General features: G+C 43.0%; 1 protein-coding gene across 4 annotated transcripts in view; it reads left to right on the top strand.

The window, feature by feature from the left end:
• The window catches only part of LOC147012100 (1-phosphatidylinositol 4,5-bisphosphate phosphodiesterase beta-4-like), a 203,532-nt gene that overhangs the window by 59,624 nt on the left and 127,368 nt on the right, over positions 1-16,540 (top strand). For all 4 annotated transcript variants that reach the window (XM_085858348.1, XM_085858349.1, XM_085858346.1 and 1 more), the window contains exons 2-4: positions 9,779-9,864; positions 13,024-13,104; positions 13,311-13,370. In XM_085858348.1, coding sequence (XP_085714474.1) covers positions 9,781-9,864; positions 13,024-13,104; positions 13,311-13,370 — 225 coding nt within the window. In that variant the 5' untranslated portion in view covers positions 9,779-9,780. The remainder of the gene's footprint in view (positions 1-9,778; positions 9,865-13,023; positions 13,105-13,310; positions 13,371-16,540) is intronic.

The following is a 16,540-nucleotide window of genomic DNA, read 5'->3' as shown; positions in this document are numbered from 1 at the left end:
GTTTTACTCTCCGCTTTTCTTTAAGCAACAGGTGCATACAATTACAACTCAAAACATTCCTTGTATAACCTCCCATTATTGAACTCATTCAACCAGCGCAATAATAAAAGGCTTCCTTTATTTATTTATTTTTTACCACGGACTTCTGCTGGTATTACATAATATAGGCCAATATCACCTATATTAACAGTTGACCGATGACTATGGTGTGGAAGTTTGACAATAGAGAAGAGTTATTGCGATGCTGAGTTGCATACTGTTTGGAGCAACACAAGTTGCATATTCCAATCATCAAGCTTAAACTCCGCTAACAGAGTAGCGATGCTGCCAAAACAATCTCATAGCAAGGAGTATGCTGGGTGGTTTGCCTTTGCATTCCCTGAAGTCATTTCGGGCATGGATTTCTCGTTTGTTCAGAGTGCTGACAATAATGCACCTACTCTTCATCGAAAGACACTGGGATCTTTATTGTCCACTCACTAATGCATGAAGATGGGTTTCCACGCCATTGCATAGAGGGTGTTCGGATTAACGTTTCTTCCAAAAGAACAACATGCTTGACGAATGTGAAGTCCCCTACTGACTCTGTAACATGTTTTTTGATTGATCTGTACATGCTGACATAGATCTGAGTTCCATGCAAGATCAAAGTCAAACATGCTGTCAACCGAGCGATCAAGTGCTTTCCCATCACATACCATCGGAGTTCATAAAATTCTACAAACAAGAAGCCCACAATAGTTCAACGCAGACTTTGTTCGTCTATATTCACTATGTCAATGTAATTGGGAATCTTACATATACATGCAGTACTGTGTAAATGTTTGTATTATTCCGATGATATTCATACTTTCAAGCAAATTCATCAAATCATCAGTGATAACATCATATGTGTTTATTATTGTAAATGAACAGCTTTATAAATGCACATGGAACAAGAACGACACTTGGTAGAGAGCATTACTCCACCAGCCTCAACACTTTACGTTTTGTATCCCACTGATAGGGCAGATCTGGATCCGAACCAGAACCAAAATCAAATCTGCTTGTTCTTGTCACCTGCTCAACCAGTCTACGAAGTTTTGTCATAACCTGTCCACAACTTTTTGAAATACCCGCCTTACCCAGTCATACCCAGCTGTTCCTGGACTCTGTGCCCTTTTCTCCTGCGAAGGTGGAGAGCTTGCTGTCAAACCTCGACTCAGATTCTGCAACCGATCCAGACGACATCAGCCCACGGGTCCTAAAAACCTGCTCTGCTGCTCTTGCTCACCATCTCGTGTTCGATTCACCCTCTCATTTGCTCAAGGCCATCTGCCATCTGCTTGGAAATCAGCAAACATTACCGCGCTGCATAAAAAGGTGCAAATACAGATCCCTAAAAACGACAGACCAATCAGCCTTCTCCAAATCATCAGCAAGGTTATGGAATCCATCATCGCTTCAGACATGAAATCCTTCCTCTTCTCCAATGGCTTCATTTCCAACCATCAATTTGGTTTCAGACCAGGTCACGCTACTCTGGATATGCTGCTTCTGCTCTCCCAACAATGGATGGAGGTCCTCAATGCCAGACCTGAAATCAGAGCCATATGCCCAGACATATCGCGTCCTTTCGACATGGTCTGGCACCCTGCCCTGCTCACCAAACTCTCTTCCTATGGTATTCAAGGCCATCTCCACTCATGGCTCGTAAACTTCCTCTCCTGTCACAGTCAACGTGTGGCCCTAAATGGAATTCTCTCATCCCCTCTTCCTGTCCAGGCTGGAGTTCCTCAAGGCAGCGTTCTGGGCCCTGTTCTTTTTCTCATTTTCATCAATGATCTCTCCAACTCTGGAAAATCCTCTTATCTCTTCACTGATGACTCCACCCTCTGCTGTACCATCTCTCATCCCCTCTGATCGGCAGGCAGCAGCCTTTTCATTCTTCTGCAGACCTGGATAAAATCACAAGCTGGCCAAACACTTGGAACATGTCTTTCAATCCTGACAAATCTCACACCCTCACTATGTCTCCGAAAGGACTGTTTGGACCCCCCCCCTCCCCCATCTACTTTCTCAACAATCCTCGAGAAGAAGTCCTTTCATTCAAGTTTCTGGGTCCCACTATCTGCCATGATCTTTTCTGGGAAAGCCACATTTCAAACCTCGCCTCCAAAGCCAGTCGCCGACTGAGCATCCTCCGTCGTGCAAAGTCCTTCCTCTGCCCACCTGAGCTCCTGACCACTTACAAAGCTTTCGTCCGCAGCCTGATGGAATACTGCTCTCCCCTCTGGGCTGGTGCTCCTCCCTCTCACCTTTTTCGGCTTCATGCTGTGGAACTCAGGGCATTTAGGATCATTGGAATCTCCCACGGTGAGGCTGAGTCTTTGGGCATCTCACTCCATCACCGCAGGCAGGTCAGTGGTCTTTCTGTCTTCTACCATCTCCTCTCCAGTCTTGCCTCCCCCCTGCTTTTTCTGCGACATGTCCTCCCCATATTTCAGCAGGGTGCTCAAGGTCCGCCAACAACCCCCTTCTGGAAAAACTATCAAAATCATGAATCACTGTTCACCTTCACTCTTTCATTCTTCTTTTCTCCTGCCTTTGGAATAAACTCGCACACTCTGTTCAATCCCACTCTTCCCTCCAGGCCTTCAAAACAGCTGTTCACCACCACCTCTAATCTTCCCCCATCCAAACCACGATCTTGTCTACCTCCACTAATCCACCCCAAGCCCATCTCCTTCAAATTCCCTGCTTTCCTTCCTGAAAGTTCCTGTAATGTCCATCTTGTGTTCCCCACCCCATCCCTCTCCCTTCCACAGATCTCCTAATGTCTCTGTTCCCCAGTGTTTTGTCGTTCCCTCTCCCACCCCTCTTGTCTCATGCCCCACTTGCTGGGCGTTGTCTGTTAGCTCTCATACGAGCCTTGACAATGTATACAAAAATAAAGAAGTGGGGAGCCTGTAAGAACAGCTGGGCTTGGTTTGGTCGAGAGGGAATGAGGGAGTCAAGAGTGGAGCTTTTTTCCAGATGGAGCTGGTTTCTGTTTGGATGGATGGGTTGATTGTGCACTGCTCATTCCAATTTTTAGGGGGAAGTGCATTTTTTCTCAATGGACCTCTCTCTCTCTTTCTCTCTCTTTCTTTCTCTCTTTCTTTCTCTCTTTCTCTCTCTCTCTCTTTCTTTCTCTCTTTCTTTCCCTCTCTCTTTCTCTCTCTGTGTCTGTCTCCCCTCATGTCTTGTGTTCCCTGAATTGTGTCAGCGTGCATAAGGCTTCGAATTTAAGTCGGCATTGATCATTCTTGTGTGTTTGTTTTGCGTTTTATTGTTCCCATTTCTTTATGAAGTATTGCTTTTCTCGTCCCTCCCCATTTCATCATCAAATCTATAAAAGAATAACCATGTGATTTGAGTCACGATCTGGTCCTCTCCACCAAGCGTACCAAAATCGCATCAGGATTCACCTCGCAGGTGGTTTGGAATCGCCGTGCATCAAATTATAACCGCTCCAAACACCCACATGGATTGGACTTGCATGTCGAGAACATCACTGCTCAAATTGGGAGCTAATAACCTGGTCTGTGCTGATGATGGGGAGATGAAGCCATGCTAAAAATTATTGTCATGCAGCTTTGAAACACTTGATGCCAACAGTTGGCCAAGTCTGAATGCTTTTTTGAGTCTTTCCTCATCCACTTGGCCATTTTGTGGGATATTAATCTCAGTATGACCTGTTCGGGCTTCACGTGTCTCATACCCTTGGAATTCGTGCAATATATTCATCAGGGTAAAGCTAAAGAGGATGACTTGATGGAAACAAAGGTTCACTCTTATAGTTTCAGATTGCTGCTTGTGAGTGCTTGTATGGCCTCCAGAGTCGATCTCAGAGTTGCATTGCTTGTATGCACAGTCTGAGCAAGCAGATGCCTTCAAGGGTCTACTCTTCACCCTTCGCAGCTCACAATCACTGGGATTCCCTTGAGAGGTGCAACCAACCTTTCTGGTCTCTAAATGCCTCCTCCTGGCTCCTTACCATTGCTTTTGGCTCTTCACCCTTCGAGATTCTTCTGCAAATCTCTCAACTCGATGAAGTGCCGAAGATCCTTAATTCTCTAATCCACTCCCCACCCCCAGCTCATTGACACACCCCACATTCAAAACTCTCTTGGCTCTTTGTATAACAAATACAATAAGACTACCAAAGTGATCTCTGCAAAAATTTAGTGACTGTCCTTGTTGTTGGTCTTTTGCAAACTATTTGAATGTCCTTTATGCCCATCTACCTGCAAGGCTAACCTCCATTAGGAATCTAAATAATGACTGCAGAGCAAAATCTCATCAGCCAACATGATCATCCAACCCTGATTTTCACATTCTGCACTTATAGCACCGTAACTTTCTCCCCATAAAGTAAAATCCGTTCTACGATGATCAGATCTAGTAATTCTGTGTTTGTAAAATTTAAATTCAGTTTCTCTTTAAGCTTCAGAACTCAACTGTTCTTCAGTGAAGAGAGAAAGTGACTGGGTTCTAGATTTCTGTCATTTCTCCATTAATGCTTTCTACTGTTTTGTTTTTGTCGAGTAATTCACATACAGGCAGTGGACAAAAAAGTGGAAACACTTGGGTCAATGAGGGACACAAAGTATATTGAAAGCAATGGCTTCCACAAAAGTGTGGCCCATGTGTCATGAAGCAAATAGCATCCCAGCATGATTAGGGTCATGCATAAAAATGCTGCATAGGCCTGGTTGCCTTTAGACCTCAATGGCTGCAACAGGAGACTTCAGTGACTGAAAAATTGGTGATTGTTGGGGCGCATTTTGCAGGAGCTTCAGTGATAAAGACAGTACAACTTGCTGATGTTTCACAAGCAATGTTCTCCAAGGTGATGCCAGCATGGAACTCCAAAGGAAAGACATCAGCAAGGGGCAGCAGTGGGTGGAAGAGTATATTCCAGGATCGAGAAATCCATGCATTAATTCAAAGTGCAAGACAAAGCAGGCGAAGAACTGCAGATCAATTTACTGTAAATTTCAACCTCGGGTACACGCAGCCAGTTTCATTAAAAACAGTCTGCTGAGAACTCCATAGAATGGGATACCATAGTCTAGTTGCAGTGCACAAACTGCTCATCACACCTGGCAATGCACATTTGTGAGTCCAGTGGTGCAAGGAGTACAGGCAATGGACTACTGAGCAGTGGAGAAACGTGATATGGTCAGATGAATCATCCTTCACCATGTTCTCAACAAACGGAGGAGTGCACTTGTGGCGCCAACCTAAAGAACTCTACAACCCTGCTTGCTTGGTTCCAACAGTGAAGGGTTCTTAGGGTTCTGTAATATCATGGGATGCATTTTCCTTTCATGGTTCGAGAGCAGTCATTCCTTTGGAAGGCAAGGTCAATGTCAATCGCTATTTAATGGTACCGAGTGATCATCTTCACCCAATGTTGCAGCATTTCTTTCCTACCAGGAGTGGTGTCTTCCAGGATGACAATGCCCCCATCCACAGAGCATGAGTGGTCACCCAATGGTTTGATGAGCATGAAACTGATCTTATGCATACGTCATGGCCTTCTTAGTCACTGAACCCAATCGAGCATTTATGGAATATTCTGCAATGACGCCTGAGACAGCGTTTTCCACCTCCATCAAACAAGTGTGAGTTGATTGACTTTCTCATTAAAGAATGGTGCCACATATCTCCTACAGAATTCCAGACGCTGGTGGGCTCTTATGCCACGGCACATACAGGCCGTACTTGCCGCACGTTGTGGCCCACAACATCCTATCAAGTGACTTTACATTGGTGTTTCCATTTTTTGTCCACGACCGATACATCCAGGAAAGTTAATTGTTGCGTCCTTGTTGTTAAAATGGCTCTCCCATTTCCATTGCAAGTTTTAGTGTGGGCATAGACTGTACCAGAAAGCTGCGGTCCATAGCAGATCACTGTAATGCTTCCAGTTAAAATTGTAATGGCTTTTAAGGTGTACCAGTTATATTTCATGTCTTGTGAGATTCCCAAAAACTAATTTGGAATGATTCTCTTTGCCTCATTACACTTGCAGTGGCTTTTTAATGAAGCTATTACATTTAAAAGGCTTGTGGTAATTAATACCATGAATTCAGTTCAGCAACTATTGTTCTTTAACTAGTTTTTCTTTCAAGATAACAAAAGGAATTCCAGTTTGTGTTCATTTCAAAATACATTAATTTTCGATGGTTCAGATCGAATGTCGTTCAACTAATACTGATAAATGTACTTGGATGTGCAATGCTTAATGAGCAAATAATTACCAGTAATGCCCTGACCTAAAGGGGAAATTGCCCAAGGACATGGAAATTGGATCTTAGCCTTTACCACCGTGAATGCAATTATGGTGTTAAGTTTTCAGATCATTATGCTCAGCGAGCTTTGGCTTATCACCTGCAGGATAAAGACCTGTAACCACGGTCCATTCTTTTAGATTCTTTGAAATTTGGAGCCAATTTTGGCTTTCGCTATAGTATTTGATCATTCTCCGCTTCTTCCAGGGCTTTTGCTCAGTTGCCATTTTGTATTTGTTGTCATCCGTCAGCTATTCACTTTTCATGTTGTGTATATCTTTAACACCCAGATCAATTTCAGTTTTTTTAAATTTTTTATTGTGACAAATATGTTGTTGCATTCAGATTTCTGTTTGATCCATTGGCTTCTCTTCTTGTCTCTCTTTGTTATGCCAAGACAACATCTTTCCATTGCTCTTTGGTGGTGAGCAATTTTTGCTTTTTGTTAATGGACCACGCTTCACTGCACTCCAGCCACCACAAAAAAATTCATTCCACAAAAACACACTGAGGTGTGTGGCAGGGTGGTGCTGAGGTGTCGTCCACCACACAGCGGTCTCCCCGGTGGGTGCCTGGAATGTCTGATACCTAAAGAGATGGGGATGGGCCAGGCATCTGTCTGGGGGACGGCAAAACGCAGGCCCTGCGATTACCGATGGAAAGTGAATGCAGCAACACGCTGTGGCACATACTCCCAAAGTATGTATTGTTGCGTCCACGGGTAGCAAGACCCAGTTTGTCACTCAGGGGGATTAATCCCCAGTTGTCCTCGGAAGAGCCGGACCTGGGGCCACCGCTCACAATTAACGTTGCGGCACGGTGTGTTGTTTTTGAACCACGAACGCCACCCAGTCAACCATGAGTTCCAGTGTCCTCTGTCTAATTATTCCGTTTAACTAGAGGTCACGTGGTTACCTGAATGGGGAGCGTGCCCTCGGCAAAGCACCAATTTTTCTCGATTCGATTTGAATTCGGGCGGCCGAGCGTTTTAACCGCTGGTGCGTGCCGACTATTTTTGGTCAAATCTGTGGTAACTACCTTCCAGTCTATCTAGGTTCGGACAATGCTAGACCAATGGAAGGAAAGAACAAACTTTCAAACAAACAAACAGATTGGAAGTCAACAAATGATTTATTAATAATAAAATAAATAAATAAAAAGAACTTTTTATTTTCGGAGGTAATTCAGTGAATAAATTCCAAAGCAATCAAAATGAATAGTTAATCAGGCAAAAGCAATCAAAATGACAGGAAAGAGACAGAGAGCAGATGCTTATCGGGGGTTGACTTTCTTACAACTTAACACAGACAAGGGTACCCAGTAGATCATTCAGGGGTGGGAGAAGAGTCGTCTTGCTCACCAGAGAGAAGTCATCCATGAAGTGAAAATGTCCTGTAATGTGTGTGTGTGTGTGCGTGTCTTGTCCGTCACCAGCACCCAGCCTTGCCGTGTACCCACTCGCCAACAACCTTGAGCGCCAGTCAACGTCTGGGGGGGGCACCGAGATAGTTTGTCGCGGGTTTCGACCCTGGTGCTGCGACACGGGCAGTTCCTCACACTTCACGAAACTGGTGATGTCCAGTGACCCACACAGTCCGTTGGTGACTGACCGGCACCTCACTCGTTGTGACTGACCCGTGCCTCATTTCGGTCACCGACCCGTGCCTCACTCGTTGTGACCGACCCGTGCCTCACTCGATGGTAACTGACCGATGCCTCACTCGTTGGTGACTGACCCATGCCTCACTCATCGGTGCTGCTCACACCCACACGCGCACCACACGCTCGCTTGCCCGCTTCTTTCCCGTGTGCTGCTTTCCCTTGCTTTTTCGCTCGCTTCTCTCGCGCTTGCTTTCTGACTCACTTGCCCACTTCTTATTTGCTTCTCGTGCGCTTGCCCGCTTCTTGCTCGTTCGCGCTTCCTTTCTGCATGCTTCATCTCTGGCTTGCTTGCCCGCTTCGTGCTTGCTTCTCGCTTGCTTGCTTTCTGGCTTGCTTGCCCGCTTCATGCTCGCTTCTCGCGCGCTTTCCTTCTCGCTTTCTTTTTCTTGGGCGCTTCCCTGCTTACTTGTTCACTCGCGCTTGCTCACTCGCTTTCTTTCCTTTGCTCGCTTCTCTCTCACATGCGTCCTTTCTGGCTTTCTTTTCTGCAGAGCAGACCTCTCCAATTCTTTTTATATCTGCGGCCCGTCTCGGCGGGTGCAAAGTCCCCCCAAGCTCACCCCGCCCCACTTGCGCACCGTTACCATGACAACCCGTGCGCTCAAAAAAGGGTGGGCCTCGGCGTTCGTGAAAGAAATGTGTGTAAACGTTGCTGAAGAAAAAAGGTGGGCATCAGCGCTCGCAAAGGAATTATGTGCATAAATGTGTCTGTCGTAAAGAAAAAAGCTTCCCATAAGAGAGGGGATCTATTCTTTACCCTTCTCAACGCATCACATTTAAAATTGCATCAAACATGGGGATGAGGATAATTTGGACATGTATTTAAGGAAATAACTGTCTGAGGACCTGGATATGTGGATGCATTCATCAGACCGGATTCTGAAATTCGTAACACTATGTATGCTCCACTGCCCGACCCTATTGCAGGTATCACGCATTGATTGTAAACTTTCATCAAAAAGGTAGTTTGCCTGTCATGATGAACAATGAAAATACAGCCTTGCATTCAAATATGCTTATGAAGCTCACTGCCTGGGCTGCCTTCATACTGGTCTTTCAGACTTCCTCCACTCACACAGTCAAATAGTTCCTCTACGCTCATGCAACACAATAATTGCTCAAGCAACTACAATGATTCCGACAGAAGGGAGTGACATTCTCTCCGTACCATAACAAAAATTGTTTATCAGATTTAAAAAATATAACACCACAAAAGAGCACTGAAGCGGTGACATCATGTTGGCAGGACACGCACGGCCTTGTTTTACACTGTTATATAAAATAGCCACTGTAGCTTTGTGAAGATGGTGCAGTGTTTTGTTCCAGATTGAAATCACTCTGCACTTTTTGGCTTACATCTCCACCCGATCACATTTGCCTTCTGGTTTTTTGGTGTGCATTGGCGGGAACAATCATCTGAATGGCAGACAGACCTTTGTTCTATGCAGATTATGCGGTTTTACCGTGTGGTTTATGAGGTTTATGAGGCATAATCTGCAGCTGATGCTCACCATCACAGACAGAGGGTGCAAATAGCATTTAAACGACGACTATAGTCATCATTGGTGAGATATTAATATGGTATGCTCTCCTGATGATGCCAAATAAGCCTGTAATCTGGATAGGGAGCTCTGTTTGAAGGCTGGGGATGAAAAGCTGTTGCACTACCCAGATAATTGGCTGCCAGTTGTTGCCATCTCAATGATGGGCCTGGAAAGAAGTGAATGATATGTTTCAGCTTCCTATTCATCATATGTAGTGTCACTTATTTTAACCTTTGACTTGCCTCCTGACAGATATGAACCGATCATATGAATTCTGCTGGAGAAAGCCCATTCCAGAATTCATACAGCAAGGAGCCCTGTTTGATCGGTATGATGAGGTATGTCAGATTTATATTAATTTCATGCAGTGTTTGTTCACTCCAATCTAAATCCACATTCTGTTTTGGATGTGAGATTTATTACTATTCATGTGCAGCATATTTCAAGTGCATTGAGTTGGGAACAATGATGTACGAGGATAGTATTGTACGAGAGCCAATGCTCCGTAGTGAAGAAAAATAAAGGAAATAGTTTTATTCTGATTTGATTTGTGATGTTGTAAAGTTATTGAAAAATTCAATTTCCTCTTTTTAATACACGAAAGAAGGAAATCGCGAACCGCCCATTACTTACCTTTCTGGACTGAGGATTGAGAAAGTTGTAAAATACGATTGCCCAATCTTCACACATGAAGGATGTTCAAAAAAACAAGGTCAAAATTAATATTTCATACACTTTTATCATGTATGTGTATTTGTGGTTATCTTCTGTGCTACTTTATATGTGTGTAATATTTTTTTTTTCTGCACTTCAAACCAAAATTGTATGTATATATATATATATATATATATATATATATATATATATATATATATATATATATATATATATATTTATGTATATATATGTATATATATATATATATGTATATATATATATATATATATATATATATATATATATATATATATACAATTTATATATATATATATATACAATTTATATATATATATATATATATATATATATATATATATATATATATATATATATATATATATATATATATATATATATATACAATTTATATCTTGTCGCATCAGCCTCCGTTATCATGGGCCATCTGCATTGGGTGCATAATACCTCGAATGACCGAAAGGTGTTAACGGCCGCACTTAATCATGGCCACCCAAATGAGGCCAAACTTGGTGGCACAATGCGCAAGAGACCGCAGACAGGACAATTGAAATGCTATTTACGTACAATGAAATACAGGGATAAGGGTTGACAGAAGAATCAAGAAATGTCGAACAGATGAGGCAGTCGACAGACACAGATAGGAATGGGGAACACGCAAACTTCTACACAGTAAATGGAGGTCAAACACTAAAACCTAACCCAACTTTGGTGCCACTAAATACAGAACCTACACATCTGAACAAAGGGAAGAGGCAAGGGCTTTTGAAGGTATGAGCAGGTCTGGAGATCACACAGGTAGGCACGGTGTGGGGCTGAAGGCAGAGGCGATGATGGCCCGGTCCAGAGATTGTCCTTGTAGCCGTAAGTAATGTCTCAAATTACACTGAGGGTCCAGCACCAAAGACGAACGACGTGAGCATGCAGAGTTAGGGAAAAACAGTTTAGTCACCACTCAGTTTCGTCACACATTACCACAATATATAACCATAATGTTTCAGAGTTCCAAGTGGATGGAAATGTACTATGTTGCCCTGATTACATCCCAACAAGGACTAAACCGGTCGGTAACTGCACTTTTCATTCACTTGTGACAGCTTCTGACATTAAATGACAAAAACATCTTGTAATTAGCGCTGTTGGAAAAGCTCTTCCAGGAGTCGCAGATGTAACGTTTGTCATTGGGGTGACGTCACGGTGTTCATATCAAGCCGGAGAGAGGCATTAATTGTAATAATTGCACCCAAGCACATCCAATGTTGACTCCAGATTGTGTTTGGTGAAACGAGAGATAATGTAAGAGCAATGGTAGAATTGACAGTGGGACAAACATCAAGGAAACGGGTGTTCAGGAAAAGAGGGGGAGGAGAGAGAGAGAGAGAGAGAGAGAGAGAGAGAGAGAGAGAGAGAGAGAGAGAGAGAGAGAGAGAGAGAGAGAGAGAGAGAGAGAGAGAGAGAGAGAGAGAGAGAGAGAGAGAGAGATTGAGAGAGATTGAGAGAGATTGAGAGAGATTGAGAGAGATTGAGAGAGATTGAGAGAGATTGAGAGAGATTGAGAGAGATTGAGAGAGATTGAGAGAGATTGAGAGAGATTGAGAGAGTGGAGGGGAGGAAACACTGAAACTAGTAAGTTAAAAGGTTGGGGTAGGAGAGGTTAATGGGGGTAATAAAGATCATGGGTCAGAATTGGAGATGACCAGAGATCGTGGTGCACTGCTGGCTTGAAGCCCTGGAAGGAAGAGTGAGAGAGAACAGCCTTTGGAAGGTGGTTCCATAGACAGGAGGAGCAAGGAATGGAGGAGTTGATGTGTGCAGTCAGCCTGGATTCTCGAAGACTAAGCACGAGTGTGTTACTGGAAGAACGTATCGATCCAGGAATTGCTTGGGAGGTTTGGCGGGCTGAGAGCAGAGGGGAAATATCAGAAAATGGAAGGTGTAAAACAGAGACCACCAACCCGCCTATGGTGTGACAGCAACAGACACTGTGCTTGAGCCTCATCACAGAAGATTCCAATAATTTTGAGAGCTTTAGATTCCACTGGATCCAAAAAAGACAGATGTGGTTCTGGGGTGCCAACCCATAATTTTGAGAAATGTTCCATTGAGCTAAGGACCAAGGCCATGTTGACTGTGAGTAGGTCTGATTTTCCTGGGAAGGACTTGGATCGGCGCAGGATATCCATTCCACAACTGGCTTTGGAAGCCAGTTTTGCGATTTGATCGGCCCAGGGGAGGTCATGACTGATGGAGAGGCCTAGAAGTTAGAGACTTAATCTCTTCCAGTGGCTGACCATGGAAATAGACAGGTGGTGGAATTTCCACAACACTTCAGCACGTCAAGCCACACCATTTGTATGAGATGTAATATGTCAAACAGGTTGCACACGAGTCATCAGCAGGAACAATGTTGCATACCTTTGCTGAGTACAAATGGAACAGAACACATGGAAGTGGAACATTGTCATCAGGAAAGCTATGTCTTACTTCGTCAACAAATCTTGTTGAGTATTTCACGATTTGATGCCCACTCAGAAATAATCATCTCACCATTTCTAGATCCAGCTTCCTAAATGATATCAACTATAATTTCTTGGATCATGGTAGAGGTATATTTTGCTGACTAATTTTTGCAAGACTGCAAAAAAGGTGTTCGTCGACAAAAACCTTTGATTCTACAGAATATTATGCCCACTGTACGTATAGATAATGTGTACATCACAACATATCACATGGTGTAATCGTTTGCAAAGAGTGACGGGTTCTGTAAGTTTTAGTAGTAATACAAGTTGTCCTTCCTGCAGGAATCATCGACTGTGGAGAGTGGCTGCCTTGTCCAGGTTGATGAATTTGGTTTCTTTGTTCATTGGAAGAGTGAGGGGAAGGTGAGTAAAATGGTAGAAATTTTAAAAGCTTTTCAGCTCTTGAGGATATAGCTTTTAGGGGGCTCTGTTAAGTACAATTACCCCGAATTTAATTACCCCGAATTGCTGTTGAGAAAATGAATTACCGAAAAGGTGGGAATGGTGTCATTTGGAGTTGATACCTTATCTTGAATACAGTAATGTGATGTGCTTTGGTTGGCTTGCAGGAGGGGCAGGTTCTGGAGTGTGCGTACATCAGTGACGTCCGTGATGGGCCTCTGCCAAAGGTACTAAAACTCCTCGATTCCAAAACGGGACACTCAAAGCTACATCAAACTAGCTGCCTACTCATCCAGTGTTCATTTTTATTCTTGTATCTTTATCTATCATTAAAAAGAGGTGTGTGTGTTTGTGTGTGTGTGTGTGTGTGTGTGTGTGTGTGTGTGTGTGTGTGTGTGTGTGTGTGTGTGTGTGTGTGTGTGTGTGTGTGTGTGTGTGTGACGCTTCATTCTAAAGCAGTAATTCTCAACCCTTCCTCTGTCATTTACCCCCTCGGCTTTATGTATTTCGCCATTTACCCCCTAACACCCATGCAAAAAAATAAATAGCCGGCTTCGAGGCACGGACAAGAAGAAGATGGAACAACTTTATTATTAAGGTTTTTCACAAAAGAAACTTTGATAAAGGAAAAAAAAAATTGGGAGGGGGGAGGTGGGAAATTGATGTTTGAGTCGTATGGAATAATTTGTATAGAATGTGAGAGTCTGTATGTTACAATGCATTATATGTTGTCTGTCTCACATCACAACGATAGTTGTTATTGATTTTGTCTGAAGTTGCGAAAAAAAAATCGTCATAACATGATGTATCAAATAACAAAAACTAAAGAGTTACTGTCAGCATTATCATTACTAGTACGTGCCCGTAAAAATAAAAAATAAAAAAATTAATAAATAAATGTTCAAACCGCGAGCAAGAAACAACAACCACACAGGCCGTTTCTTCACTCTCGCGTGCCCGTACGTGCGTGGCCCGGAAGTTCGCATATCGCAGTTACGATTATTCACAATTTAGTTTTAATGCCCAAATATTCAATTCGCGCCAACGTATTTTGCCTTTTCGCAATGTCATCGCAAGGAAAAACTAAAAGAGAAGAGAAGAGAAAAAAAAAATTACTTCCTGGTTCGGAGCATACCAGCTCACTCTGATGTTACCGAAATTTATGCACCGTCTCATATGAAAACGATCATTACTTGGGGCATTGTGTTTATCTGTAAATGCGCATAAGAAATCGAGAAATTATTAGAAAACACAAAGTCATCACTCTCCGGAAGTCCGTACGTTGTAACCCGTAATGGGGAACGCGACTGATCTTCCATTCCCCATCGGCCACGCCCACGCAACAACGTGTCTTGTCATTGGTTTGGTAAATAAATGGCCATAACTTGGGAACCACTTGTCCGATTAATATCAAATCTTGAAAAGGCACATACTCAGGTCCCCAGCAATATACCTGGCAAGTTTCGATTAGATCGGACCAGTGGTTGTCGAGAAACAGTGGTCACACACACACACACACACACACACACACACACACACACACACACACACACACACACACACACACACACACACACACACACACATTGCTGGAATTATAGATAGATAAAAAATAGCGACATTGAGTTCCAAATGAGAATGAGGTATGAATATAAAACGTACATCATCATTGTGGTGTTGCAAGCAAAGTATACGAATATATTATATGAAGTTTTGTTTTTATGATTCATGAATTTTGAATGAATATACTGTATATGATTTTATTATCAAAAACAAAGGAATTTTAGGGGGGTATGAAAGATAGTTAATCCTCCCCATCCTAAATGAAAGGGGGGGAAAGCATCCCCTGACCCCCCCCTCCCCAAGGATCTATGCCTATGCCAGCCATAATTTTTCTAAAACAGGCTGACCAGGTATCGTGTATTACAGAATTAATACTTAATTTTCAGGTATGATATATTTACCCCCTGCCATGTACATTTTTTCCCCCAGGGGGTAAATTTACCCCTGGTTGAGAATCACTGTTCTAAAGGGTTCCTGCTGTCATAGAATGATTACAAAAAGCGAATACTTCGATATCGCGCGGCTGGGGGTAAAAGTCTAGGTTAAGAATGAAGAAACAATTTTGAAGTTATAAAATTTAAATGTAGACACGGTGAATTAGCATGCATGATGGGAAGAGTTGTGACGTTGGACAAATTTCTATTTATAGCCCTCAGATCAAAGGGACGTACGCGGCCATAAGTGTGACAGAAGACGTGACAGAAGACACAGGACAGAATAGCAAATTATATAACAGCGCGATGTCGCCGCGCTATAACGAGAGTTACAACGCTGCGCGTCAACAACTAACGGAACAGGAAGATTATCACTTCCTGCTCAGAAAATCAACTTCCGGCATCACACAGAAAACGATTCAGCACAAAAAAACGTCGCTCTTCCGCATTAACCCCGCCCACAATTCACCCAGCAATCTCCGCCCACATCACACCCAACAATAAGTGTGACAGAAGACACAGGACAGAATAGCCAATTATATAACACCGCGATGTTGCTGCGCTGTAAAAATGGGACCGTTGGAAAGCTAATAATCTATTTATTTGGAACAAAAATTTGTGTCCAATTATTCATTAAGATGCATCTACCTATAATTCCAGCAATCTCTGTGTGTGTGTCTGTGTGTGTGTGTGTGTGTGTGTGTGTGTGTGTGTTTATGACCGCTGTTTCTCGACAACCTCTGGTCCGATCTAATTGAAACTTGCCAGGTATATTGCTGGGGACCTGAGGATGTGCCTTTTCAAGGTTTCATATTAATCGGACAAGTGGTTCCCAAGTTATGGCCATTTATTTACCAACCAATGGGAAGACGCGTTGTTGCGTGGGCGTGGCCGATGGGGAAGGGAAGCACAGCCATGTTCCCCATCACGGGTTACAACGTACGGGCTTCCGGAGAGTGATGACTTCGTGTATTCTAATAATTTCTCGATTTCTTATGCGCATTTATAGATAAACACAATGGCCCAAGTTATGATCGTTTTCATATTAGACGGTGTATAAATTTCGGGAACATCAGAGTGCTGGTATGCTCCGAACCAGGAAGTAAATTTTTTCTCTCTCTTCTCTTCTCTTTTTGTTTTTCCTTGCCACGACATTGCGAAAAGGTAAAATACGTTGGCGCTAATTGAATAATTGGGTATTAAAAATAAATTGCGAATAATCGTAACTGCGAATAATATCGAACTTCTGGGTCACGCACGTGCGGGCACGTGAGAGTGAAGAAACGGCCTGTGTGGTTTATTTATTATTATTATTATTTTGTTTTTTTTTTACCTTCGCAAACTTCGTTTGACGAAGTTATTGTATTGACCCCTGTGTATTTATTTATTGGTAAATATGT

The sequence above is a fragment of the Eptatretus burgeri genome, chromosome 15 (genome assembly GCF_056783735.1).
Source record: "Eptatretus burgeri isolate ZD-2024b chromosome 15, Ebu_testis_v1, whole genome shotgun sequence".
NCBI lineage: Eukaryota > Metazoa > Chordata > Myxini > Myxiniformes > Myxinidae > Eptatretus > Eptatretus burgeri.
This window is presented reverse-complemented; position numbering and strand designations above follow the sequence as displayed.